The sequence below is a fragment of the Vigna angularis genome, chromosome 9, assembly GCF_016808095.1.
Source record: "Vigna angularis cultivar LongXiaoDou No.4 chromosome 9, ASM1680809v1, whole genome shotgun sequence".
In the NCBI taxonomy this organism is placed as follows: Eukaryota; Viridiplantae; Streptophyta; class Magnoliopsida; order Fabales; family Fabaceae; genus Vigna; species Vigna angularis.
Genome location: NC_068978.1, coordinates 31128664 through 31154075, shown reverse-complemented (window position 1 = coordinate 31154075; position 25412 = coordinate 31128664). Strand labels below are relative to the sequence as shown.

At 31.3% G+C, this 25412-nt stretch overlaps 3 protein-coding genes across 4 annotated transcripts; 2 read left to right on the top strand and 1 right to left on the bottom strand.

Moving 5' to 3' along the window:
• The first annotated feature begins 4530 nt into the window (after nucleotides 1–4530).
• Nucleotides 4531–7847, top strand: LOC108346994 (actin-related protein 2/3 complex subunit 5A). Its single transcript, XM_017586079.2, has 4 exons — nucleotides 4531–4751; nucleotides 4862–4934; nucleotides 5706–5806; nucleotides 7547–7847. The coding sequence occupies exons 1-4, from the start codon at nucleotides 4654–4656 to the stop codon at nucleotides 7680–7682; spliced, it is 408 nt and encodes a 135-aa protein (XP_017441568.1). The 5' UTR covers nucleotides 4531–4653; the 3' UTR covers nucleotides 7683–7847.
• Nucleotides 7848–9797: 1950 nt separating this feature from the next.
• LOC108346978 (homeobox-leucine zipper protein HAT3) lies at nucleotides 9798–12848 on the bottom strand. Its single transcript, XM_017586057.2, has 4 exons — nucleotides 12569–12848; nucleotides 11924–12255; nucleotides 11131–11210; nucleotides 9798–10484 (listed from the first exon to the last, which is right to left on the bottom strand). Exons 1-4 carry the CDS (start codon nucleotides 12729–12731, stop codon nucleotides 10151–10153), a joined length of 909 nt encoding a protein of 302 aa, XP_017441546.1. The 5' UTR covers nucleotides 12732–12848; the 3' UTR covers nucleotides 9798–10150.
• Nucleotides 12849–19690: 6842 nt separating this feature from the next.
• LOC108347485 (transcription termination factor MTEF18, mitochondrial) lies at nucleotides 19691–22792 on the top strand. Of its 2 annotated transcripts, XM_017586757.2 has the most exons (2): nucleotides 19691–21252; nucleotides 22295–22792. In XM_017586757.2, the coding sequence occupies exons 1-2, from the start codon at nucleotides 19769–19771 to the stop codon at nucleotides 22386–22388; spliced, it is 1578 nt and encodes a 525-aa protein (XP_017442246.1). In that variant the 5' UTR covers nucleotides 19691–19768; the 3' UTR covers nucleotides 22389–22792. The 2 variants fall into 2 exon arrangements, with proteins under 2 accessions (XP_017442246.1, XP_052724386.1); XM_052868426.1 differs by lacking the exon at nucleotides 22295–22792 and having other exon boundaries at nucleotides 19691–21752.
• The last annotated feature ends 2620 nt before the right edge of the window (nucleotides 22793–25412 follow it).

Genomic DNA, 25412 nt, shown 5'->3' with positions numbered 1-25412 from the left:
CACTTGAAATTTAACCTTCAACAAGATAAACACTGACTCCAATTTGAACACAACTTTCACTAGAATGTTTAATCCCAAATAGCGATTTCATTTTAACCCTAACCCCTCTTTTTTTTAACCTCTCTCATAGTACATTTCCACATACTCAATTTTTTTCTCCCATTTTTAATTTTACACGTCAATAAACCTAACACTACCGCGCAATCACATAAAATTGACACATCATTAAGTTTTGTCTAGGGGGACAGTTGCACCGTTTAATTTTTGATGTCGTAAGCAAAAAAGATTAACTTGATCCGTTTTTTCACAAGTTGGGATCGTTTGTTACTTTTTAAAAAAGGTAGGACCATTTTGAACACAACCCCTCTTTCGAGGGACCAAAAGAGGTATTAAGCCTATATATATATATATGTATGTATAATAATAGTAAGAAGGTTTGATCATTCACGAGGTTCCTATTTGGTGTTGAAATTTCAAATTGGTCTCATTTTTTCAATTGGGTCTTTATTTTTTGAAAATTGTTCAAATTAGACTTCTGCAGTTAAATTGAGTCTAACAGTGCTATAGTTAGGTTGACGTGGCATGGTAATGCTGGTTTTTAAATGACATAGCTAACATATGTTGGTCGTTATGTGAATTTCAGTTGTTTTCAAATAAAAATGTTGGAAAAACTTCGTATTTTTATGAATCTCTAATTGCTTCAATCCCTAATAAAAAGGGAAAACTTTGTGCTTCTTGTTCGAGAGTGTTCGTTATTCTTGAAGTAAGACATGTTTGAAGATGACCTATTTGTGTCGTCTTTTTCATGTAGTGAGTGACAGAAGCAAAACCCTAATGTCGTTTGTGGTGGTGGTGGAGGATCTACAATTGTTGGTGTATCATTCGTTTGCCTTTGTGGAGATAAATCTGTTTTAAGAATTGCGAGAACTACTAAGAACAGAGGAAAACAATTTTGGGGCTACCCTAAGTACAAGGTAAAAGAACATGGATTGTATGGTATTTTTTTATTGTTTTTTAAAACAGACCATTGTTGGATGCAATTGGTGTTTTTTTTTGTCACAAAATGGTAATGAAGATGGTGGTTGCAATTATTTCAGATGGTCTCCTAATGATGGGATATAGGAAAGGGATAAGAGTGTGAAGTGTGAAGGAAAGACTATCTCTTTCGTCAACAGAGAAGAAATGGAAGGTGGATGGAAGATTATAAGTGATTTTGAGAAATTGGTTAAGATATTGAAAAAATGGATTAAGGTGTTGATAGGGGTGGGTAGTGTCGTTTATCTGATGAACATAATTGTAGTTACAATATGGATGAGAAATCCATGATGCCTTTTAGTAGTGTTTTTCATTGTACTTAGATCCAATGTAGATGTAATATGTATGAGAAATACATTAAGCTTAGTGTTGTGTAATTGACGTTGTTATTTATCGTAAAGAATAAAAGTTATTTTGACTTGAAAAGTTTCTATTGTTTGTTACTTTTGGTTTATATCTAAGAAAGGAAAGCAATTCAGAGAATTGTATCATAATCTGTTATGTAAATTTATACCCTATCAACTTTACTTCTAAATTTTGACAACTGTATCGTAATGAATGAAAGTTATGTAAATATTGACTTGTTGTCATATTGACACTGTCAACTTTACTGATAAGGTACTGTAAAGTTAAATACCAATCTATCTATCAAAACCTGAAAAGATATATCTTAGAAATTAAGCCATGATTATGCAACTAAATGTTCCCAATTTTAACGAACTAAGCGAGTCTCAATATATGACTTGGTTGCTTCAATTTCTTAGATTGTAAATGAAACATAATAAAAGACAAGCAAAACAGAATATCTAACCAATATGATTTAGTCTTTTACAATTAACAAGTTAGGCTCTTTTGTAATGGTCAAAAGAACATACAATTGTTAAAAATGCAATAACAAACAACATAACATAAAAAGTTTTGTCATGCTTCATACTATAATGCCATTGTTGTAGAGGAGCATTAGGAGCCCATTTGTGAAGCTTCTTATATATAGTAAAACAACCCTCATAGCAGCAAGAACAATGCTTGGGCAAATAATTAAAACAAACCAAACTGAATCTTAAACCACATCATAGTTAACAATAAATATACCAAAAAAAAAATCAGAATCTTCCATTAACTTTTGTTCTTAAGAAGACATGTTAAAAGCGGGAAATAAGTTTTGGTACATGTACTCTTACATAATGTCTGTAGCCTTCAACTATTACATAATGACATTCCTAGGCTTCATGGTTTTCCAATTCGTACACCCTTTTAGGCTTCAGGTTTACCCTGATGTGATATTTCAAAAAATTGAGTTGATAGCATAACTGGTTCAGATGATGGAGTATGTTGGTGTGCTTCCTTGCAATGCACAGGACCTGCTTGGGTTGCTATGGGGCAACGACTTCCATTGTGGTCATGTTTCCTACAAAAGCCACATCTTTTGCGCAACCTAACTTTGGTCATTCGTGAATCATCATTCCTCATCTCCCATTATTCTAGTATTTTTTTATTCTTAGGCCTTTCCGACAATATTCTTTTTTGTGGAGGGAATGTTACAAAATTGTCCTTAATGTTAAAAGTGATATAAAATAAAATTTAGATGAGTTAGAATTGTTTTTTTATTTTTTTTAAAGAACAAAATTTTAAACAAAAAAAAATTATTAATTGAAATAAATAAATAATACAATATATTTGGTATAAAAAAATTAAATATTTTTATTTTGAATATTAAAACTTAAAAAACTAAAGATTTATTATCACAAGTAATAAAGTCAAATCAAAATATGACATAATATAGGACGAGTACGTACATAAGAAGATACAATATCATTTATGGTTAGTCAAAGTAAAGTCCCTTCATTAATATAAGTTTGTAATCTATTCTACAATATTATATCGACATCCTCATAATACGTCATATATGTAATAGGTGTGAATAAAGAAAGTTGTAGTACTGTCTGAATAAATTGTCATTTGAAATGTTTATGTTTGTTAATAACTTAAAAATTTGCACTCTAGTATGTTAAGATGAAGGGGTTCCAAGTGTTGGGTACAAACAAAGTCTTACATCAGATAAAGCAAGAGATGGACATAAGTTTATATACACATAAGATACCTCCATTGGTAAGAGGCCTTTTGGAGTGGTACCAAAAGCAAATCTGTGAGGGCTTGACCCAAAGCGGATAATATCTTACCAGTGTGGAGATCTATGTGTGTGTTGAACCTCCCTACAAATGGTATCAGAGCCCATGGTTCAGGTTTGGTGACCGGGCTCATACGAGTACGTCCCTCCATAATAAAGTGATGCCTTGACAGGTGGCCAATGGCAGATAGCCAGATAAATCATGAGAGGTGGAGAGCAAGAAATGCTCAGTGTTGTGTGACCATGGATTGTGAAAGAGGGCAAAGAGATGCTCAATGTTGAGCATGGTGTACTCGAGGATAAGAAAAGACTTCCGTTGTAGGGGAGGTGGAGGTAGGAGAACCATAGTCCTTTGTTTGAGGGGAGGATTGTTGGGTACAAACAAAGTCCCACATCATATAAAACAAGAAATGAACATGAGTTTATATACACATAAAATACCTTCATTGGTAAGAGGTCTTTTGGAGTGGTACCAAAAGCAAATCCGTGAGAGTTTGGCCCAAAGCAGACAATATCTTACCTGTGGGTAAACTGAAAATAAAAATACAAATTCTTAAGATTCGAGCAATGTTTGACACAAAACTATATCCACAACTTCGAGAAAACACCCACAACTTAACTCTCTACCATTGCTCAACTAATAAACTACAACCAATTACTCTCTACCATTGCTCAACTAATAAACTACAACCAATTATTTAATAGTGCATTGAAGAGACTCACCTATGCATGGTCAACAAGGCAATGTTGTATGGCCACCTTTGAAGTCATCGTAATTTTCCTCTTTCCATCACCTCCTAATCTCTATAAAAGAATAGAAAATAATTCATAAAATAAAATATAGATTATTAATTTCCCTTCTATAATCATTATTATATATATATATATATATATATATATTATATAAAGATAATATGTGCTAATTAAATTATTAATTATATTTTTATATATCATAATTATTTATGTTAAATTTATTAAAATTGAATATCAATTATATTTTAGTATAACTTAATTTTATATATATATATATATATATTATCAATTTTAATTTTTATAAACGTATTAAATAATTCTATATTAATATAAATTTGTATGTATAATTTATGTGATATAAATTTTCAATTCAATCATAAGTTTAAAATCATAATTTAAATAAACTGTGTAAATTTGCTTCATATGTGACATTTGACTTAATTTATCGTGATGTAAATTAATATCTAATAATTATTTATGATTGAATGAAAGTTCAAAATCATTTTACACATGGAGATATATATATTTTATTCTCATAATTAATTGATACATCGTTTTTGTTGTTTCCATTAAAATTTCTGTCCCTTCAAATTTGTTTTTTTTTTTAATTTTTAACAAGCAAGCATTGGTTTCTAGTGAAGAACATAGGACCCACCTGACGAGGTAAGGTAGTTCTTCCACCCTCAGCTTGTCTGGCTTGGTTTGGTGAAAGGAAGAGGAAAAGAAGAAAATAGAAAATGGCAGGTGCAGAAGGGTTCGTGGAAGCAGATAATGCAGAGGCCATTATCACCAGAATTGAACACAAATCCCGCAAGATCGAAACTTTACTCAAACAGTACCAACCCCTCTACTCCTTTTCTTCTCTCATCACTGCATCCATCAATTAATTCTCTCTATTTGTTTGTTTATAATCATCATCATCTGTGGTGTGGGATGCAATTTCAGGTATAAACCTGTGGAAGCTCTTAAAACCGCCCTTGAAGGCACATACGCCATCATTGGGGATGAGCGTTGCAAGGTTTCTCCCTCACCCCTCCTTTTGTTTTTGTGTATTTTTCTTACATTTTTTTTTTCATCTTTTTTGGAAAGAAAATTTGATAATTAACTGTTCTTTTGTGATAGTGTTTGTGTTTGCATTTTATTTGGATCATTGTGGAACTGAAGCAGTGTTTAATTAGTTGGAAAACTACCCTGATACTCATGATTTCTTCCAAATTTACATAAAATTCCTCGCTTAATGTGGCTCCTTTTAGGAACACATAGTGTAATGCCTCTCATGTATAATAGAAGTGTCTTTGTAATTTATTTCAATCAATTAAGGAGAGATACTGTACAAAAGCAAAAGTAAGATCATGTGAATTTCAAAGAAATCATGGGAAGTGTCGGTGTAATTTGTTCTTCTTATTATCATCATCATTCTTAAGCTCTTTTCAGCTACCAACAATGTCTAGTTTCTGTCCCCTGTTGTTACTTTTGGAGATCTCGTGCAATTCAATTGATGTTTTCTAATTTCTTGAAATCCATACCATATTTTTCATGTATTTTGGATTTCTTTTTATGTTTTCTTTTTACATTTTAGAGTTTGATACTTAAAAATATTTGTGCATACCTTTGATTTTGATTGCTGAGAAACAAAAACAATGTTTCCCCACCCCGTTTAAATCCAAGTTCAACCTGTAAAGACTATTCCTTTGATTACATTTACAATTGTAATGGAATTTTCTGTAATATGTTGAAACTTGAAATTGTGGCATATTTTAATTTACCTTTTGTCTTTTGTTTTTGCCAGTCAGCACACTGGCTTGTGGTGCACAGAGCTATCATGGCTATAAAAGATGTGGATGGGATGCTTTCTTCATTGGATCCTGAGTACTATGATATCCTAATGAAGTGAGTGAAGTATATCTTGCTTGCATTCTTTTTTCTTTTCAGTTGTAATTTGGCTAGCTTGTCATTTGTTTAGTACAGCATTGCTTGCATGATGTTAAAATTATGAGGTTTATAGTTAATGATTAGAAAAGTTGAGCACTATATAAGAATAAAAACTCAAACACATTACCTTAAGGTTTTAGGTTGAGAGTAATATCAATATTTTATGTAGTTGGACTCAAGTCTCATTAGTGTTACTGTCTTCCCAATAAAAACCTCCTCTTTAAAGATCCATCACTGCTAGATATAGGAATATGGACTGTAATTAACATAGTGCATATATTTTTTATTTTCAGAAATGGAATGATAATCTTTTGGTAAAGTAAACCTGTGATGTAGATGGTGGGAATAACATTCTAAAGGGATGTTTTATAGTGTGGGGAAATTAACGGTTATTAATTAGGAACGAAATGGCATAATCTCTTGATCTTCTCTGCTATACAATTCTGCATTCAACCTTATTTCATTCTGGAATTCCTGTAGGCTGTTTCTGTCCTAATTTTTTAGAAGCCTTCTGATTTCTGTATGTGTTATTTAGAGAAAGCAAAGTTCATATAAATTTTGTAGTGAATATTATCAGGGATTTTATTGGGTTTTTTAATATATAATTCGAAGGTAATTATGACAAAATTACAGTCCTAATAGGATGATATATAGATTAGGAAGTTACAGTAATATGCATATCAGACTGCTTTTAGCCATACTAATATGCGGATCATGCAGTTCCTGTAAAGTTTAAAACCTACAACAAAACACAACATTTCCCCAAATATCTTTCTTACAGAAGAAAAAGAATAGCATGTCTATGTCCAGACCACAAAGAAATGCCTCTATCCACTGTTTTTAAAGCCAGATCGAATCTACCATTTCAACTGATCCAGCTTAGAACTTTAACACCTGTCAGGTTTTTAAAATGTCACCTTGCTCAACGTGTCCTGCCACTTTGCAGCTGATACACTTTGTATGGGTGATTAATTGAGCTTGCACGAGCTTGGGTTATTATAAATACCATTCTTTATCTTTGTAAAAGCACTTTTGAGTGATATGAAATTGTTCATCTGTTGAGAGAACTCCAGAGTGCAAATTCACTTGGTAGTCATGACTATGATTCCAAAAAGGTCTCGTCTAGTCACCTTCCAATCACTGAGCCATCTTCTTCTTCAAGCATCCAAATCCCTTTCCACAACCTCACTTCAACTCACACTGGCCATTCTGTTTATCTCCAACCTTTCTTCATTCCATATTTCAATTAAACCACCAAACACCGCTTCACATTTAAGTCTTAAGTCTTAAGAGTCGTCTTAAGACTCTGGAAGCATTATTTTCCAGTTCTGCATTTGGATTCACTAAGAACGTATAGTATCGTATCCTATTATTTTCAAAATAAGCATATTCCCTGTTCCCTTTACTGAAACCAGTTTCTAGCTTTTCTTCCTTTCCATTGCCTAATGTCATCTACAACTTGTTTAGCAAAAAGAACTCCACCTAAGATATTCCCTCAACAGAAATTCTTTGAAAACAACACTTTCTTCTGTTCTTTCACATTTTTAAGAAAGCTAAGGCCTTAAACGAGTCTTTCATTTAACAATATTAATGTTAACTGTGGTGGATAACTATGGTATTTAACAATATGATAGTAACCAGTAGATTGCTAATGATATTCTTGCACCATTTTCTTTCCTAAGAGGTTATCTTCCTTAGGTACTTGTATAGAGGCTTAGCTACCGGAGATCGTCCCACATGCGATCAATGTCTTCGGATTCATGAAAAATTGACAGAGAAAGCAGGACTTGGTTGCATCCTACGTTTTCTGACTGATACTGTACATACAGTTTGATTTCTGAACTACCTTTATATTTGAATTTTTTGTTCTTTTCCTTTGGTGTTTTTGATTTTTCTTGTCTATGCAAGACTACAGCAATCAATGTAGTGAAGTATCAGGGAAATATATTAATGTTGGATTGTTGGATTCAAAGTAATATGAACTTTACCTTTTCAATACTCATTGAAAAATCTGAAACATCAAAGCACTTTTAGAGGAGCTTCTAACTTCATAACTTACCTCCAGCATTGTCACAAAACACATTTTTCCCTGACCTATGGAGTATTGAATTACTTTTGGAGAACTTCAATACATTTTGATTGTAAAACTGTAATAAGGCAGAACAAGGCAAAAGAGTCATTAGCTGAGAGGGCGTTCGGTCCAGAATAACTAACACCTAATTGAAGGATAAGGAATAATATTAGAAGGAGCCATTTGAAGAGAGTGGGGGAGAAAAGTTGTTGGAAATGATCCATTCTATCTCTCTCGAGATCTTCTTTTTGTCATACAATTTTCTCTAATTTTCTTGTCCTTGTTCTGCGTATTTTACTGTCAATGTTTGGCAACATGGGGATTTTTCCCGAAATGAGAATGAAGTGCAGTACCATTTAAGTTCTCTTACTGTTTTTTTTCTTGTTGCTGGACTGTACCCCATTACAAAAGAATTCTTAATTGGATTTTGTAAGTTGGCAAATTCATTCTTTTATTTTTCTTATTTTGAAAATTTAATTGCAGCTTACGTGAGATAATATTTACCTGACTTTTACGTAACATTATATCACTTGAAATAATAACATGAACGAAATTAATTCAGGAGAAATAAAGAGTATAAAAAGACTATATTAATTACACCTACACATCCATCTCATCTTTTTTTTAGCTTATTTCCTAGATATTTCAGCTATCCATGGGACACTTTTTGTTTTACTTTTAAAAGTTGTAATCCCCAAATTATCCATGTATCTAATTAATATATTACAGCCATAATCAACCACATACCCTATTTTGCTGATTTACTACGTATAATCTTTTTTTTTAAATAATCAAACTTATTGGCGTAAACTTGGTTATCAACAAAGTTACACAGATAAAAAGTGATTATAATTTATTCTAATTGTAATGTATTATCAAAATAATCTAACATGTCTAGAACACACTAAAGAGAGCTGTTAGTGCTTTTAATGCCTAAAGAATTGTGTAACCTCAGCAGAAAAAGTAAAGAAGAAAATGAACTAACATTACACTGAACATCAACACATGGTAACTGCTAAATAGGCTTTATATTACTATATGTCAGGTAATAATATCTTTAGCAGGAAAAAAGAGCTTAAAGTGGAACAAATAAATAGTTGAAGGGTTGTTAGGGGATCAAATTCACACGGCACCAGCCACACAGACAAATTCTTTGTAAACAAATCTGATAATAAAACCAAAAACCAAAGTCAAATCCAAAAGGGAAACACTCTCAAAAACAGCATTGGCCAAAGTTACAACTTGAAAGTTGTAGCCATGGCTCTGATATGGCCCATGAGGCTACCTTTAATCATGCTTGTTAATTACTTCCCTTTGGAAAAACTTTACTTTGACACACACACACATGATGATGATACAAGCTCTGTCACCACTCACTAGTGCGTAAACATACATTTTTTTTACCTTCGGTGTTTACTGTTCAGTTCTTGAAAAAGGGTATTGGAAATCCACATCTTAAGGAGAATGAAGTGTGCAGAAAGAGCCAAAGTTGAGTCCCACAATCTGACTCACCCAACCCCATGTCCCAAGCATATTAGACCAAAAAAGATGGGAATCAGAGCAAAAGATGCAGAAAATCATTTCTAAATGAGACCACACTCACTCTCCCTTCATGGGAATCCCTTTGATTCTGTCACCCTCCCATATCTTGCACAAAATCCCACCTCTCATCTCACCATGTGGCATCACAAACCCAATGAAAAGGAATAAATAAAATAAGATAAAACACATTATTCTAACTCACTTTTCAATCTTTCCAAGCCTAACATATGAAAACACTAACTGCTTTAACATATCCAAACTTTACACATCCTAAAGTTCACTAAAGCATGTTCTATTCAGGCTCAAAATAAAATAAGTCTAGACAAAAAGAGCTCATAACCAAAACCATGATAATTCCATTTGCTTACCTTTTTCCTCTTTACAATTCCCACCTTTTTTTACATTCTGGAAATTAGTTTTTGGAATGTATTTTCAAAATTGTATTTATACAATACAAAAACTAATTTCTAGAACAGTATTGTGCATTCTAGAAATTAATTTTTGGAATATAAATAAGAAAGGAAAGTGCAACAAAAAAATAAGGGAGCAAATAGAATTTCCCAACCTCAATACCTAGCAAGTAACCAACATCTAACATCTATTTTGTTGATTCATTTCTGTCTACCACCTAAAAATGTCTTAGCATCAATCCTGATCTTTACCCTACCACCACAGCCAGGAGTCATAAATTATGGTGGGGGACGGTGCTGAATTGACATCGCCGCCCAAGGGTTGACAGGCACCGGCCGCCGGATGGTAGGGCCTAATGGGTTGTGATTGCTTGGAGGCGGCACAGAAGGCATGGCGGCCGATGAGGAGGATGCAGATGAGACAGCAACACGCTCACAGGAAGGGCACATTGTAAGAGTGGTTGGAGGGTTCATGTGCGTGTAGAGCTGTGGGGAAAACTTCAATGCTCTTAGCTCTTGTACTTCCTTCTGTAGCCTCCTATTGTCCTCCGTTAGATTCTCATAGCACCTCTTTAAGTATTCACAATCCACTTCAGTCTGCTTCAGCTTGGTCCTATTGAACCAAAAGCATTCACATCACTTTCTTTTTTTCATTACACAATGCAAGACAAAGTAACACGTGACACGACACACAACAACAAAGCCACATCAATTTTCGTTGTCAATCACACTTTACTTTACTAGTTTATATCACTTTATTAGTTTATCATTGTAAAATTGGAAATTTGTGTATTTCCATTAACTAATGAAAAAATGAATGAACTCAAGTAAACACCAAAGGTTCCAAAATTTGACTTCAAAATCCATCATCACCAAATTATTACATGTTTGTCAGTGCTGTGGCCCCAGCATACACATGTAAGTTATTTACACATGCCTGTGTTTTATTTCAAAAAATTAAAATCTAAACCATCCAGAACTTTATATACTTTGATGTCTCACAAAAGTTGTGTTATTGATCACATTCAAATTGGTCAAATCTCATCATGAAAGTTGGAGTTGTCTTGAAGTTACTGTTAAAGAAGAATGGCATTGATGGGGAACAACAAATCCTTCTAAATACATAACAACGCAGTGGGGCATACATATTACAAAAACTTGTCTGAAGAAAGACAATGAACAATGTCACAACACAATATTCATCATTCAGTAATCATATACAAAAGTGTCAAGAATGTCCCTTGGATGAATATCCTCACCTTGCTCTTCTGTTTTGAAACCACACTTCAACCTGTCTAGGATTCAGATTCAACTGCTTTGCCAAAGCTTGCTTTTGTTTCTACAAATAACAAAAATAATTTTGAGACTAAATGCCAGCATTGAATCATACTTCCAACACAAATGAATAATTCAGAATAAACCTCATCCTATCCTGAAATTATAAACAAAGTTTGATTTAGCAACTGATTTTTACAATTTCAATCACTTTCCTCAATAATTTTACTGTTACTTTGTGAAAAGAAGAAAGTCAGAATGATTTATCACAAAAGTTAGACATTGGAGTCAATTTAAACGAGATTAAGTAAGTTATTCAACCACAATTTCAGCCACAATGGTCGCACTATAACCACAATTTCTGCCAAAAGGTTCTCGGTTATGCACAATTTCTGCCAAAAGGTTCTCAGTTTTGTGTCACCATGACCACAATTTCGGATGAAAGATGTATGGTTTCATCTTGCCTGATTAAGACCACCATTTTGGCTGGAATGTAATGCTTTTGGTGTTATGTCACCGCCACCATATTTTCAGCTTCGAGGTGTTCAGTTCTACCACACTTTCAGCCAAAATGACTAACAGAAAATATTCAATCAGAAATCTATTTGGACAAAAACCTCTTTTGTAGCACATTGCATAAACTTCAATTCTAAATCAAACTAACACCGAAATCACTTGGAAACAGTATCTAAGTTTTGTGGTTACGAGTTTGATTATTCCAAAATAGGCATTATCATTGCAATAGAAATTACAACTCTTTTATTATGTTTGACTCACAGGATTCAGAGTGTTGTGTTCCTTGAATGTTTCTTCAAGCACCAAGGCCTGTTCTTTCAACAACCTGAGCTTCTTCCTCGATGTGTCGCCATCGGCATCACCACCGCATCCTCCGCCGTCATCATCTTCACTTCCGCCTCGAGAACATGACCCCCTCTCATTCTCCTCTCTTTCGCTCCTCTTCCCGCTGATGCTCGAAACTGCACTGTTTGGCGAAGACACACCGTTCTCCTCGTAGCATGGTGCCACCGATGGTGGTGGTGGCAAGTTCACGTCTATTCCAAAGAAGAACGGTGGTGGCTCAGAGCTTCGATTGGTCACATGAGACGCACCTTAGCAACGATAAAAGGAGTAGTTTAACAAAGAATTTTCAGACTTTACAAAAAATGGAAAAAAGAAAATACCTTGTTCCTGTTTGCATGATTTTCTACTAAAATATCAACAACAAAAAAATCAAAGACGAGTGTTCTTCACAGCATGAAAATTATGAGAAATGGGTTTCTTATTTCAGCCAAAAAAAATGTGTATGAAAGAAGAAAAAGGAAAGTTTTTTTGTTTTCAAAAATAAACATTTGGAAGAAACTAGAAACCAGGATGAAGGAATGAATTGAAAAAAAAGGAAGAGATTGTGATTAGAAACTTTACCATGGAAATGGAACAAACTATTGAAAGAAGAAGCCCTTTGGTTTGGAACAGGATGAGGAGGTTTGTGCATGATGAAAGGGTGTTGTTCATTCATGTTATTATCATCATTTTCTCCCCATCTCAAACTCAACCCCAATCCCAAACCATCATCTTTTTCAGCCATTGTTGGTCAAAGTGAAGACTTTTCTTTGATTTTGGACTGTGTAGAAGAGATTAGCAAATGGGTAGACTTTAGTGGCAGTGAGGGAAGCTTTTTGAAGAACAGGAAAAGAACAGAACACAGAAGTGTGTGTATATATCTATAGATATATAGATATCTATAGAGAGAGATAAATACTACTGAAGAGGGTGTGAAAGAGAAAGCTGAGAAAGAGTAAATAGGCACAATAGAGTTAATGATGAGATGTGTCAGAGAGCCAAATTGGTTCAATCATCATATGACATGGTTTGTACTGGGTACTACAAAGCAACATTGTCCTATGATGAATTTCAAAGCTTAAATACATATACCATTAAAATGTGGTTGCTTTTTAACCATGGTTGTGTTGTGCTGTGAAAAAGATGAGAATGATGCATTCAAGTCTTGTTTTTGGAGTTCCGAAATTCATTTATTGCACAGGGTTGAAGGATAATGACGAGAGAAGTAACTTACCTGATTTAGGATTTTTATATTTTTAAGTTGACCAACGTTAAATTTTATGGTTTTAGTTACAATGCACTTTAAGATATTTTATGCACCTTTATTTAAGCATGCATTACTACCTGCAACCAGTTAAAGATATTTTCTTTTCTTTTTAATTCAAAAATTAAATAGGATAAGAAATTTATAATGAATTTAAAACATTTGGCTTGTGTTATTTAGTTTTATCTATTAGTATTAATAAAATGTATTATTTTTAACCTATTTATCTTAATTTTAATTTTAATATTTATATTTAAAGAGTTTAATAAACATGTATGATCAATACAAACAAGTTGTACTCGCATGCACATATTTTAAAATAAGTATATTTAAAAGAAAAATTAATTAATTATTGTTTGAATATAGGAGATACATCAATTATTGTTTGGATCGAGAATCACAAAATAGAATTATTTTAGTTTAATAAAATAAAAAATAGTCTTACTAAAAAAATAAAGTAAAATAATTCTAAAAACTATATTTTTTTACATAAAAGTACAAAATGTAGTATAAAATAATATTATAGCAGTTTCAAAAATTTGTATCCTTACTTAAAAAGTATTTGCAAGAAAACTATATAATTTTTTTATACAAACATACTTTTTATTTAATAATAGTGTATAAAAAATAGTATATGGTCAATATATACTTATTCATATTAATATATATATATATATATATATATATATATATATATATTATTTAAAAGAGTAGAATTGAAATCTAATACTAAAATAAGAAAATGGTAGAAGTAATATTAGTTATTATTGATGTGATTTTTTATTTAAAGAAACATTTAATTTGATAAATATAGGTAGTTTTATTATTAATCTTCTAACTCTTTTTTAAAAAATGATATTTTCTATAAAATCAGTAAAGTGATAATTTTAATTTATTCTAACATCAAAATTATACATGTTCAGTGCAACAATAATATTACAAAATTTCAAAATTTATTTTGATAAGTTATTTATATTAAGAATCCTAAATTGTATTATTATTTTACCAATGTATTTACTTATTTATTTATTTATTTATGATAGTCATGTGGTTTGCTTGTGTTTTCTGTTGAGTTGAAAAGGAAAAGTTGCTTTTTTTCATGGTTGACTGATGAATTTGTAGAGTAGAAGAGGGAGAAAAAGATGTGATTTCACTTTGGAATCATGATCTCATCATAGAGATGATGATAGATAACTAGATGTATGTTTTTGTGTCATCATTAAATGGGTCCCACTGTTACTAAATATAAAACATAAAAGTGACATTAATTATTATAGAACTTCTCTAAGATCCATCATATTTTCTAAGGAAGACACTCAAAGACAGAAATGTGTCATAAGTGGCAGTCTAATGAACTCCTATCATGCAAAATATTAATTTTAAGCAAATTCAGAATTACTTCTAAAATCATAGATGAAAATAAGAATAACTATAAGTAAATAGTTTTAAAACAAGATTAAAATTATAAGTGAACCTACAATGAGTTGTAGTAACAAATCATTATATATTAGGTTCAGTAATAACTATATCTGTTTACTATTTATTATGAAAATATTATCATATTATTCATTATAACATATCATAATGTAATTATTATCACATTATTCATTGTAATATATCCACTATATTGATGTAATTATTTTATATTTTGATTTTGTTAGTATCATTTCAAATTATGGATACTAAGATATATTAATGTTTTGAAGTGTAGTATATACTTATAATATATAGTTGTTACAAAGATATTTATTAGGTTGGAGATGTTGATAGAAAAATGTGATTTTTTTTATACATGTCTTTACATTATTTCAAATTATAATTTATTAGATAGAATGTAATTTGTTATGGTCTTATTAGAGATAAGACTTTGAAATGAATATTAAGATATAGGAATAAAACATTATTATTTGGCATAATGTATAAATGATTTGTCTAGAACAAAGTTATTACAGGAAAATTTGTACATAGTAATTATACATGTTGGTATTAAAAAGTTTATTTTTAATCATGTGCTTACATTGTTTGGAATTACAATTAGTTAAAAGGTCATTTTACAATTTTTTGTGACCTTATTTACTAGTTAGGTAGAGTATATCGTCTCAAGGACCGACGAAAAAATTGTGATTGAAGAAGAGGATGGGAAAGATAGACATCATGTAAGATTGTGTGATTATTCACTAACATGGTCAAAGTTTTATTCTTCTAGTTTATTATCATATTTATCTAAAGATAATGAAATACAAAATATGTTAGACTATACTTCATGAAAGTTGTTATTGAGTATAAGGAGGTCAAAATTGAGAAGGTTCAAGTAATGTGTTTACAAAGCTTTTGCCTAGATCAAGGTTCAAGTAATGCTTGAAGTAGATTAATTTTTCATTTAAGGACAAAGAAAGATAATGCTGTGAGTTTTTCTATGATTTGAAGTCAATGTGTAGAATTGTGATGATGAACTCTAAATCATGTTTTGCATATACTTTGTTTTACATATGTTTTCAACCGTCATTACAAGATAAACATTTTTCTTTCAAAGTCTTGTTCTATTTAGAGAAGCCACATAAACTTTAGGAAGAGGAAGAAAAATTGTAGTGTTTATTTTATACCAATAACTTATAATCTTGAAATCATTATTAAATATCCCAAGGTATAAGAGAAAATGAATATCCTTTTATAAAATTAGAAAATATATTTCAATAATCTTTGCATGAATTAACTCAATATATTTCAATGAATATCCTTTTAGAATATTTACTTGGTTACTAACTTAGAGATCATCGACTCAAAATGTGAAAAAGTCTTTTCTTTTCTTTCATGGTCAACTCTACATCCATAACATAATGACATTATAATATGATGTTAGATTATATGGATTTTTGAGACATTTTTTTAAAGATTTGAATGCAAGTATGTAGATTCCATGTTTATGGAATCATTAATGATTTTCACTACTAAAAAATAATAAATAATAACTGAATTTTGTGATTAAATACTGTAATCATTATAGTCAATTTTGTTTTTAAATTAGTGATTTATTTAGAGATAAAACTTTCATTTACTAAACCAATTACTATAAAATCAGGGATTGTTTTAAAATTAATGATTTAAATAATAAAAGAAAAATTAATTTTTAATTAATAATTAGAAACATATTAAGTTAAATACTTATTATTCATATATTTTTAGTTTTTTTTATTAAATATCTTAGATTATTAAATATCTTATATTTATCTTTTATCTAGTTACTTGTTTTTTGTTACTTTGTTATTATTCTAGCATGGTCTAATGTCAACCAAGATGGGCTAAGACATCACTTTATGGGGTTTTTTTTGCTATCAACGTTAGTCTTGATGGTACTAGTCATCTTTTTAAAACTGGTCTTATGGCTAAATATTACACATAATTTTTTTAGTTAGATTATGGTGATACTTTTTTTGTAGTGACAAATATGGCTTTTGTTCATTTATTTATAGTCATGGTTGTTCTTCGATCTCTTTATTAAGTGGATGTAAAAAATGTGTTCCTTAATGGAGATTTGCAGGAAGTGATTTATATGGAGCAACCTTCAGGATTTGTTGCTTAGGGAAAGTCTTTTGGATTGGTATGTCATCATTGCAAATATTTATATGGCCTAAAATAGTCTCTTAAGGCCTGATTTGGAAGATTTAGTAGTTTTGTTCAACATTTTAGTATGAAGCGGTGTGATGCAGATCATTTAGTCTTTTATCATCACTTGAGTGTTGTATGTGTCTACTTGATAGTATATGTTGGTGACATTATTCTTATAGTGAGAACCATGTCATTTCCCAGATGAAACAACATCTTTGTCACTATTTTTAGACTAAAGATCTTTGCAAACTTAGATATTTCTTGGGTATTGAGGTGACACAATCCAATGGTGGAATTTTTATATATAAAAGGAAATATGTATTGGATATGTTGGAGGAAACTGGGTTGAAGAATTCAAAATCTATTGACACACCCATGGATTCTAATACCAAACTCCTACCAAATCAGTGGAGCCTATGTCAAATCCTAAGCAATATATAAGATAGTTTGGAAATTGACATCTCCTTTGCAGTTAGTGTGGTAAGCCAATTTATTAATTCCCCAAGTGAAGATCATTGGATTGTAGTCATTTATATATTAAAGTACACTAAATGATCTTTTGGAAAAAGGTTGTTATATGATCCAATAACCATACAAGAGTTGTTTGTATTCAAATATTGATTAGGCAGGATCTTCTCTGACAATTTGACTTTAACCAATGGCTGCTACCTACGACAAGGCTAAGAAAATCCAAAGATCAAAGCAAAGTACTATCTAACGAACATTTTCTTGAAGCCTATATATTGAAGAATGTCGTAGAAAAGAGCAAGAGAATAAACATACAAACAAAAAAGAAAATATTAGTGAGGAAAGCTCAAAAGAAAAAGAAAATACTCTCAAGCTTCATAGAAACATAAGCTTGTTGTTGTAAGAAGAGAGAAAACTCTAATAGTCTATTAGATTGAATTATATTATATATATATATATATATATATATATATATATATATATATATATATACACACACATCTTTTCAACAAGAGCAATCGTCTATGGACTTGTAAGCGATCTGTTTGATTACAAATTCTGAAAAGAATCCAAACACTTAAACTTAACTTGATGGGTTAAACGGTAGCTAGACAGGTTTGTCTAGTAGAAACCAGGAATGGGTGAAGAATATTACACAACCAGGAGTGGGTAAAACTCAGTTTTAGTCAAAGTAACGGGGGTTACTTGGTTTGACTAGGTGATACCAGAAGTGGTGAGAATACTCAGTTGTAATCTTGTGGAAGATTATAGTGGAACCCTCTAAGAGGTCTTAAAGGAGAACTGGATGTAGCTCGGTGGAGTAAACCAGTATAAAAATAACCGTGTGTTTATTGCATTAATCTTACTAAATTATTCTATTACAAATCCAGCAGTTGTGTATTATCTTAACCATTATAAAAGCTCTTGTCACCAAACGTCTTTTTATTAAGAGCTAGCTTTATCAAAAAGCTGCAACAAGTCTGTTTAAACGATTGAAAAATATTTGTTTGAAAACTTATAGCTTGAACAAAACTTTCAAGTCAAACGTTTAACAACGTATATAAATCTTTTAATCCTTGACAAAGTTGTTAAATTATCTCCTTTGCGAAAAGTTTTCCTATAAGATTATTCAACCCCCTTCAAGTGTTTTCCAAATACTTCAAAATCAATGACTCAATTCGCCTCAGATGAAATCTCAATCACACATTTCAACATTCAATCACTAAAAACGATTCAAAGCTCCTGACTAAACTCAACATGTCATATTTCATCAGCACAAACACTAATATAAACATTTCAACCAATTTCAAGCAACTCAGATTCTTAAAAGCAAGGTAATTTAACTTTCCTTACCTGACAGATGATTAAACCCCTCTAGAAAGCCTAAAATAGCTCCAAACACACAAGAAGTCCTAGTTGCTCCTACACTACACCGTTAATACCACTTATTAGTAGAGAGTCTCATATAAGACTTAAACTTCACATTTAAAACAAAAAGGTTTAGCATGTAAGGAAGACGAAATATACCTAAAAAGAGGAGTAAAAGACTAACTTACTCTATTTAAGAAACTAATCGATTAAACTTGAAGATCTCGTTGTGAGGATCACTCAGCCAATCTACAATTTTTAAACATATTAACAGGAAGCAAGAATCCTTAGAAAGAAGTCAAAAAAAACTTTAAAAAAATGATTTTTAAAGAGTTTGTGTGTTTTAAAATAATGAAATTCAATCCTAACAAAACTAATTATATTAAAATTATTTAATATTAAAATAATTTATTCTCAATTTATATAAATTGTTTTTGGAGATAATTTTTAAATCCATATCTAAATATTATATATATAAAGAGAATTTTTTCGTGTCTATATTTATTTTTTAATTTTATTTCTTTAAATGAATATTTTAAATTAATATTATTATTTTATCAGTTTACACTTTGATCAGTTTTTAAATTTAATTACTTTTTCATTCGACTGTTTTTTCAAAAATTAATTTTTTTAATTGTAAAATTACATATAAAATAAATAAAATTTATTTACAATAAAAACATTTATTATAAAAAATAAAATAAATACACATGTATATAGTAAATGTGTTTTTACTGGTGTGGTGCTGTTAAGAATGAAGGTTGTTCTTTTTTTCCAACATAATCTTATCAATATTTAAATATTAGTCACGATTTAATAAACAAAAAAGTCTATAGTTTTTATAAAATTTCAAAACTATTATGTATACAAAATTATTATTCGTCAAATTAAGTTATAAATTATTAAACTTTAGAGTAAGCACAATAAAAAATTATATCAACAACAATTTGTAGAAAGTATTTTATATGTTAGTCCATGAATTTATAATAAGTTTTTTTTTATTCCTTTCCATTATCAAACAAAGATGAATCGAAGATAGAGAGAGAAACCAAACCCTGGCTGGGTTTGGAACAGACATGTCTCTCCACCGCCATGTTTGCAGAACCTCAAAGCTATCAAAGATCCCTAGGAAGTACAAGCAGTTCGCCATAGCACAGGGGCAGAAGTCTGTTACTGATTATCTCCACGCCACGCGCTGCATTCCTTACGCCTTCGCTGATCAAATCTCCAAGAACTCCAACAATGCCCTCATAAATCTCATCACCAAGCTCAGTGCTTTCTCCCCTCCCCACTATCCCCACAACCTCAACAAGTTCCTCAGGTACAACCCCATCAACGAATTCGAGTTCTTCTTTGAGAGCATTGGCATACACCCTTCAAAGTTCCCCTCTTTGTTTCCCCAGAACAAGTTCTTCTTTTCAGAAGATGAGACCCTTTTGGATGCTGCTTATGTTCTCAGCGAATTTGGATTTCCCTGGGACAAGCTTGGAGTGCTGTATGAGGAGAGTGGGTGGGTGTTCAAGTGGGGTGCTTTTGAATTGAATGATAGGCTTTATGGATTCAAAGGGTATGGTTTTTGCAATGTGCAGGTTGTGGGGATATGCTTGGCTTTCCCATTTGTGTTTGATGGCCAGAAGGGTGCTGAGGTTGAGGCTTTGTTTTGTGATCTGAGGTTGCTGTTTGGGAAGTTTGGTTTGGCTGAGTGTGTTGAAGAGAAGGGGAATGGTGTGGATGATTGGGTTGGGTTGTGTAGGAAGATAAGGTTGTTTTATGATTTGAATGGAGGAAATAACATAGGGGAGTTAATTGGAGGGAGCAATGGCGTTGGTGTAGGTGTTGTTGTTGAGCATGGGGAAGAGGAGTTGGTTCAAGCAATTGAGTATTTTTGTAGGTTTGGTGCGAAGAAAGAGGACGTGGCACGATTGATTGTGAATGGACCGGAATTGTTGGAACTTGTTTTGAACATGGGGAAGGTCAATGTGTTGAAGCTGTTGAAACACTTTGGAATGAGTTCCAATGATGTTGATATTGTTAAGAGGGACTATGCTCATGTGTTCGACACAGTCAAGCTGTGTAACCTGCCAAATGTGATGAGAGCTTTGGGTTTACATGAGTGGTTCTTTGAGAAGATTAAGGATGGGAATCATAGTTTGTTGGTTAGTTTTGTCGCGAACAATCGCGAAGTGGTCGGAGATAAAGGTTATCCAAGTTTTTTGAAGGCTATTGAGGTGTCTAAATCTCCAATTCACAATATGAGTAAGTTGAACTTCTTGCATGGCATTGGCTTTGGAGAAAATGCTTTGACCATGTATATTTTCTCTTATATGCACGGAACAAGTGATGAGTTACAAAAGAGATTTGATTGCCTTCTACATCGTGGGATTGAGTTTTCAAAGGTCTGTAAAATGATCACGGTTGATCCCAAGATTCTTCGCCAAAACCCTGAACGTTTGGAGCAAAAGATTAATTTCTTGTGTCAGGAAATGGGACAGTCACTTGAGATTTTGGTGACTTTTCCATCATTCTTGTGCTTTGACTTAGAGAATCGCATTAAGCCCAGGTATAGGTTCCATTTGTGGATTATGGAAAAGGGTCTGTCTTCCAAAAGATATTCTATTGCAAGCATGGTTGCAACAAGCAACAGGAATTTTGTTTCCCGTGCTTTTAAAATCCACCCTGCTGCTCCGAAACATTGGTTTGAGCAATTTATTCCCTGAAATTTGCCAATATGATGACTATGTTTTTTTTAACAATTGTCTTTGAAACTCCAGCAATTATTTCAAATGACGTTGTAAAGATTCTTAAACTTTGTTACTTCCTGTGTTCTGGTTTGGAGTTGAAGACAGACCATTCAATGTTGTTGGAGAACTCGTGGCAGTGGTTTATTTGCTTCGCAATGGTAGTGAGAAATCAAGAATGACCTGCAAATTTTTTATCATGGTTTTTTCATTTCCAATGACCTCATCTCTGGTCTGATTTGTGAGATAAATCACAAATTCTGTGAACAGTTATTTATGCTTCTTCTAGGTTATATATCAGAGGTAGGTTGACCATTTGTAAGTACTTGTACTTTTTAGCATGACTTTATTCATTTGATATCTTCAAATGAACTCACTTTTTCATTTTTCATTTTAAAATTGTATATGATAAATTGTTCATAAAGTAAAGTATCGAATGCAAATTTGGTGAGATGTAAAAGGCTAGAGGTTGTGTCATGTACTTGATAACTGAGAAGATGCACCGATATGCATGATAATACTTTATTACATTATCCCTAAGCGTTTTTAGACACTAAGATTCTTGAACTTGGTGCTTGTTTTGAATGTCTTAAATTTGTGCTCAGAAATTTCATAATGAAAATGCTTCAGTGAGAACTAGTAGCAGAAAAACTAACAACACTAACAAACTAAAAATATATGTTTTCTCTAATGCATAATTTTAAGTATTCATTTCTATTCCTCTCTTGGATGCTAGTTGTATATCTGTTATCCAAAGAGTTGGTAAAAAAGTGACCAGAATTTCTAGCTCAACTTAATATTCTCCACTTTATAGTTTTATTGTAGCAAAATTGGGAAATCTAATTATTCTAAGTTTCTTTTCAGCGAGTCCAAGGAACTGAGAACCAACCCATCCTTCACCAGGGAGGGCCAAAAAGTTACTGTCTATGTAACACCTGGTAATGGACCCTTGGGTTGAAAATCAATAAAACCCTTTGTGGAAGACCATCTCATCATTCCTGAAAATTTTCATGTTACCACATTTTAAAAATACCAGAGTGGCAGGTGATAAGAAATTGCATGATGGAAAGTAATATGAAGTGCAATCTTGGTCTTCATTTTGTTGCAGAAAAAAATTGGAAGATTGTTCAAATGAATGCAAGTCTATGATCCATTCTGTTTCTGCAGGAATGCTTCTGGGACCATTACTAGCTCTTCTAATGTTTTGATGGTTCTTGTTTAGTTTTTTATGCAGCAGGCATCTTTGTGTATTAGCTTTCATATGAGAGTTCAGTAAAAGTTTCACAGAAAATCTATCTGGAATTGATGTAGACTAGTATCTGTCAGATTGAATTGCAATGCAACTTCTATTACTGTGATTCAGGACTTGTGTTACTAAAATTTTACTCATGTCATGGTGGTAAGTTGGTAACTTATTAGGTTGATTGTTGATATTTTAATTTGTGTTCTCTACATTTTTGTTAAAAGTATTATGAATTTATATGAGAATTGATCATTGAGAAGCTGTAAAGTGTGAAAAAATTGGTCTGAAGTTCTTTCGATAAACCATCTTAGTGAAAGAGATGTGTTTCCAAATGCAGATTTTTCTCATACTTAAATTTAGTTCAGTATTTATCTTTAATCATCTTTAACTCACATTTGCACTTATTACTTATGATTGGATTAAGATAGGGAAGGTTTAGGATTGCTTAATGAGGTTCTTATACATGTAAGTTGATGACTGATTTCTTATTGTCTTTGTCACATTATTATCTCATTTCAAACTTATCTTTGTGTTTTCAAATTTCTCTTGGTCATGAAAACAATTACAGAAAAATGTTACTGTTTTTCCAGTTCTTTTATATTGATTTTTTAAAATAATTAAATATGTTTTTTATCTTTTTTTATTTTTTGTCAAACTTGTTTTGGTTTTATACTTCGATTAATTAGTCCTCAATTTAAAAAAAAATGAGTTTAGTCATTTGTTAACTTTGTGATTGTCACTAAATATTGAATTTAAATATAAAGAATGATTGCTGGATTTAGTACAGTAATATAAATCACTACATTTAGGTGTAAAAAAAGATAAAAAAATAATATATTTTTTAAAATTTAGGGTTTACATAATTTAAATATGTTTAGTCAATTTATGAAGTTTATTTTGATTCCAAAAGTAATACTTTATTTTAATTTCTGTAAAGTTTGAAATAATTATTTTTGTGTTCTTATAAAACTAGTGAGTTTTGATTTTAGTTCTTCTATATTTTTTTATCCATTCTTTCATAATTTCAAATAATTATTTTTAGTTTCTAATATTTATTTTAAAATAGATAAATAAATTTTATATCACAACAATATACATAATACACCACTTAAAATATCACATGATATTTTGTTCCACAAATAAGTAGTTAATTAGTCTCAATACTAGAAATCAAAAGTAATGATTTTCAATTTTAGAAGGACTTTTAAAAATGTATGAAACAAAATTAAAAGACATTTATTTTTCATGAATAAAAATATATTTAAGTATGGAAGTGAGTTATACTAGCGCATAATTACTCCATCTAAATTCAAGTGTGTAAATTACTAAATTATACAAAAATGTATGTATATATATATATATATATATATATATATATATATATATATATATATATATATATATATATATATATATATATATATATATATATATATATATATTTCTTGAAAATATATCTACTCATATATACACTCACGAGCCACTGAATAAAAAATCTACAATTGTTAGTGATGCACAGTAATTTATCTATAAAACATTTGTTTTCTTTCTCTCTTCAACATCAATCAATTTGTTGAGCTTTCAACAAATGAAAAGAAAATGTATATAAAAGGAATGATTCGAATGCTATAACACCCCCATTTTAATATAGTATTAATATTATGAAGGAATAATTACATTATTAATAAAATAGTTAGTTAATAAGTAAAATTATAAAGTTTCATTATCTAACATAATTATAAAAACAAACTTTATATACAAAATAATACTAAGCTCAAAATTATATATAAGAATTGTCATCTAAAACCATCAAAGCTAAAACATAACTAAAAGACATAAAACATTAAAGCTATCATGCCTCTTGGCTATATCCATCTAAAGCTTGCTCTACCATCACATCATCTTCCTCTGCTCACACCTACTAGATGTCATCGCCCAAACAAGTACATAAAGATAACCAAATAAAGAACACACAAAACAGGGTAAGCTAGTGATACAAAACAAAACTTAATAAATATATTAACATGTCATGCATATATCATGATTAATATAACTAACTAAAGATAAAAGATAAAGAAAAAATAAAGATAATATATCTAACAAATATAAAATAGATCAAACATCTTAATCATGCCAAAGACCTAGACTAGACTATCTAGATTTAGTATGAATCTCAAGCTATAGCGAGTCATGCACTTATGATGGCCTCTACTACTCTGCAGAGCCATTGCCAATGAGTTTCACCCTACCACACTCACAAGGTTAGTTTATACCGCGTCTTAGGTCATACTGGAAGCACATAGGCTAAGACTTCCTACTACTCTCACCACATGTATCACTCTTCTCTAATTGTGAATGAATGATCATTAATACTTATAACACTTTAATACAACCATAAAGAATTCTACTTAGAACTCTTACACACCTCATTCTATTCAATCATATGTTCCAAATCGTACTACAAATCATATAATAAACCATCATACCATTTAAAACTATGTACATAAGAAAAAGGAAGTTAAAACACCCAAAATGACTCAGACCTACTCCCCTAGCGCCAGAAACAGAGTTCCCAGCGAGCACAGGTTCACCAAGCGAGCACAGGTTCGTCTAACGAGCACATGCTCGCTCAGCGAGCAACCTCTGCTCGCCCAGCAGGAGACAAAATAACAAGCTTCATAAGCTCAGCGAGTTGGCTCGCCTAGCCTCTGAAACTCATTGTCAGGAACCTCATAAACT

What these genes read in the sequence shown, in the direction of transcription:
- LOC108347485 (XM_052868426.1), top strand. Translation starts at nt 19,769, where the DNA reads ATGTCTCTCCACCGCCATGTTTGCAGAACCTCAAAGCTATCAAAGATC.
- LOC108346994 (XM_017586079.2), top strand. Translation starts at nt 4,654, where the DNA reads ATGGCAGGTGCAGAAGGGTTCGTGGAAGCAGATAATGCAGAGGCCATT. An exon ending in ATCGAAACTTTACTCAAACA is followed by an intron (nt 4,752 to 4,861) that starts GTACCAACCCCT and finishes ATGCAATTTCAG; the next exon opens with GTATAAACCTGTGGAAGCTC. An exon ending in TTGGGGATGAGCGTTGCAAG is followed by an intron (nt 4,935 to 5,705) that starts GTTTCTCCCTCA and finishes TGTTTTTGCCAG; the next exon opens with TCAGCACACTGGCTTGTGGT.
- LOC108346978 (XM_017586057.2), bottom strand. Translation starts at nt 12,731, where the DNA reads ATGGCTGAAAAAGATGATGGTTTGGGATTGGGGTTGAGTTTGAGATGG. An exon ending in TAGTTTGTTCCATTTCCATG is followed by an intron (nt 12,256 to 12,568) that starts GTAAAGTTTCTA and finishes ATCGTTGCTAAG; the next exon opens with GTGCGTCTCATGTGACCAAT. An exon ending in AACACAACACTCTGAATCCT is followed by an intron (nt 11,211 to 11,923) that starts GTGAGTCAAACA and finishes TGTTATTTGTAG; the next exon opens with AAACAAAAGCAAGCTTTGGC.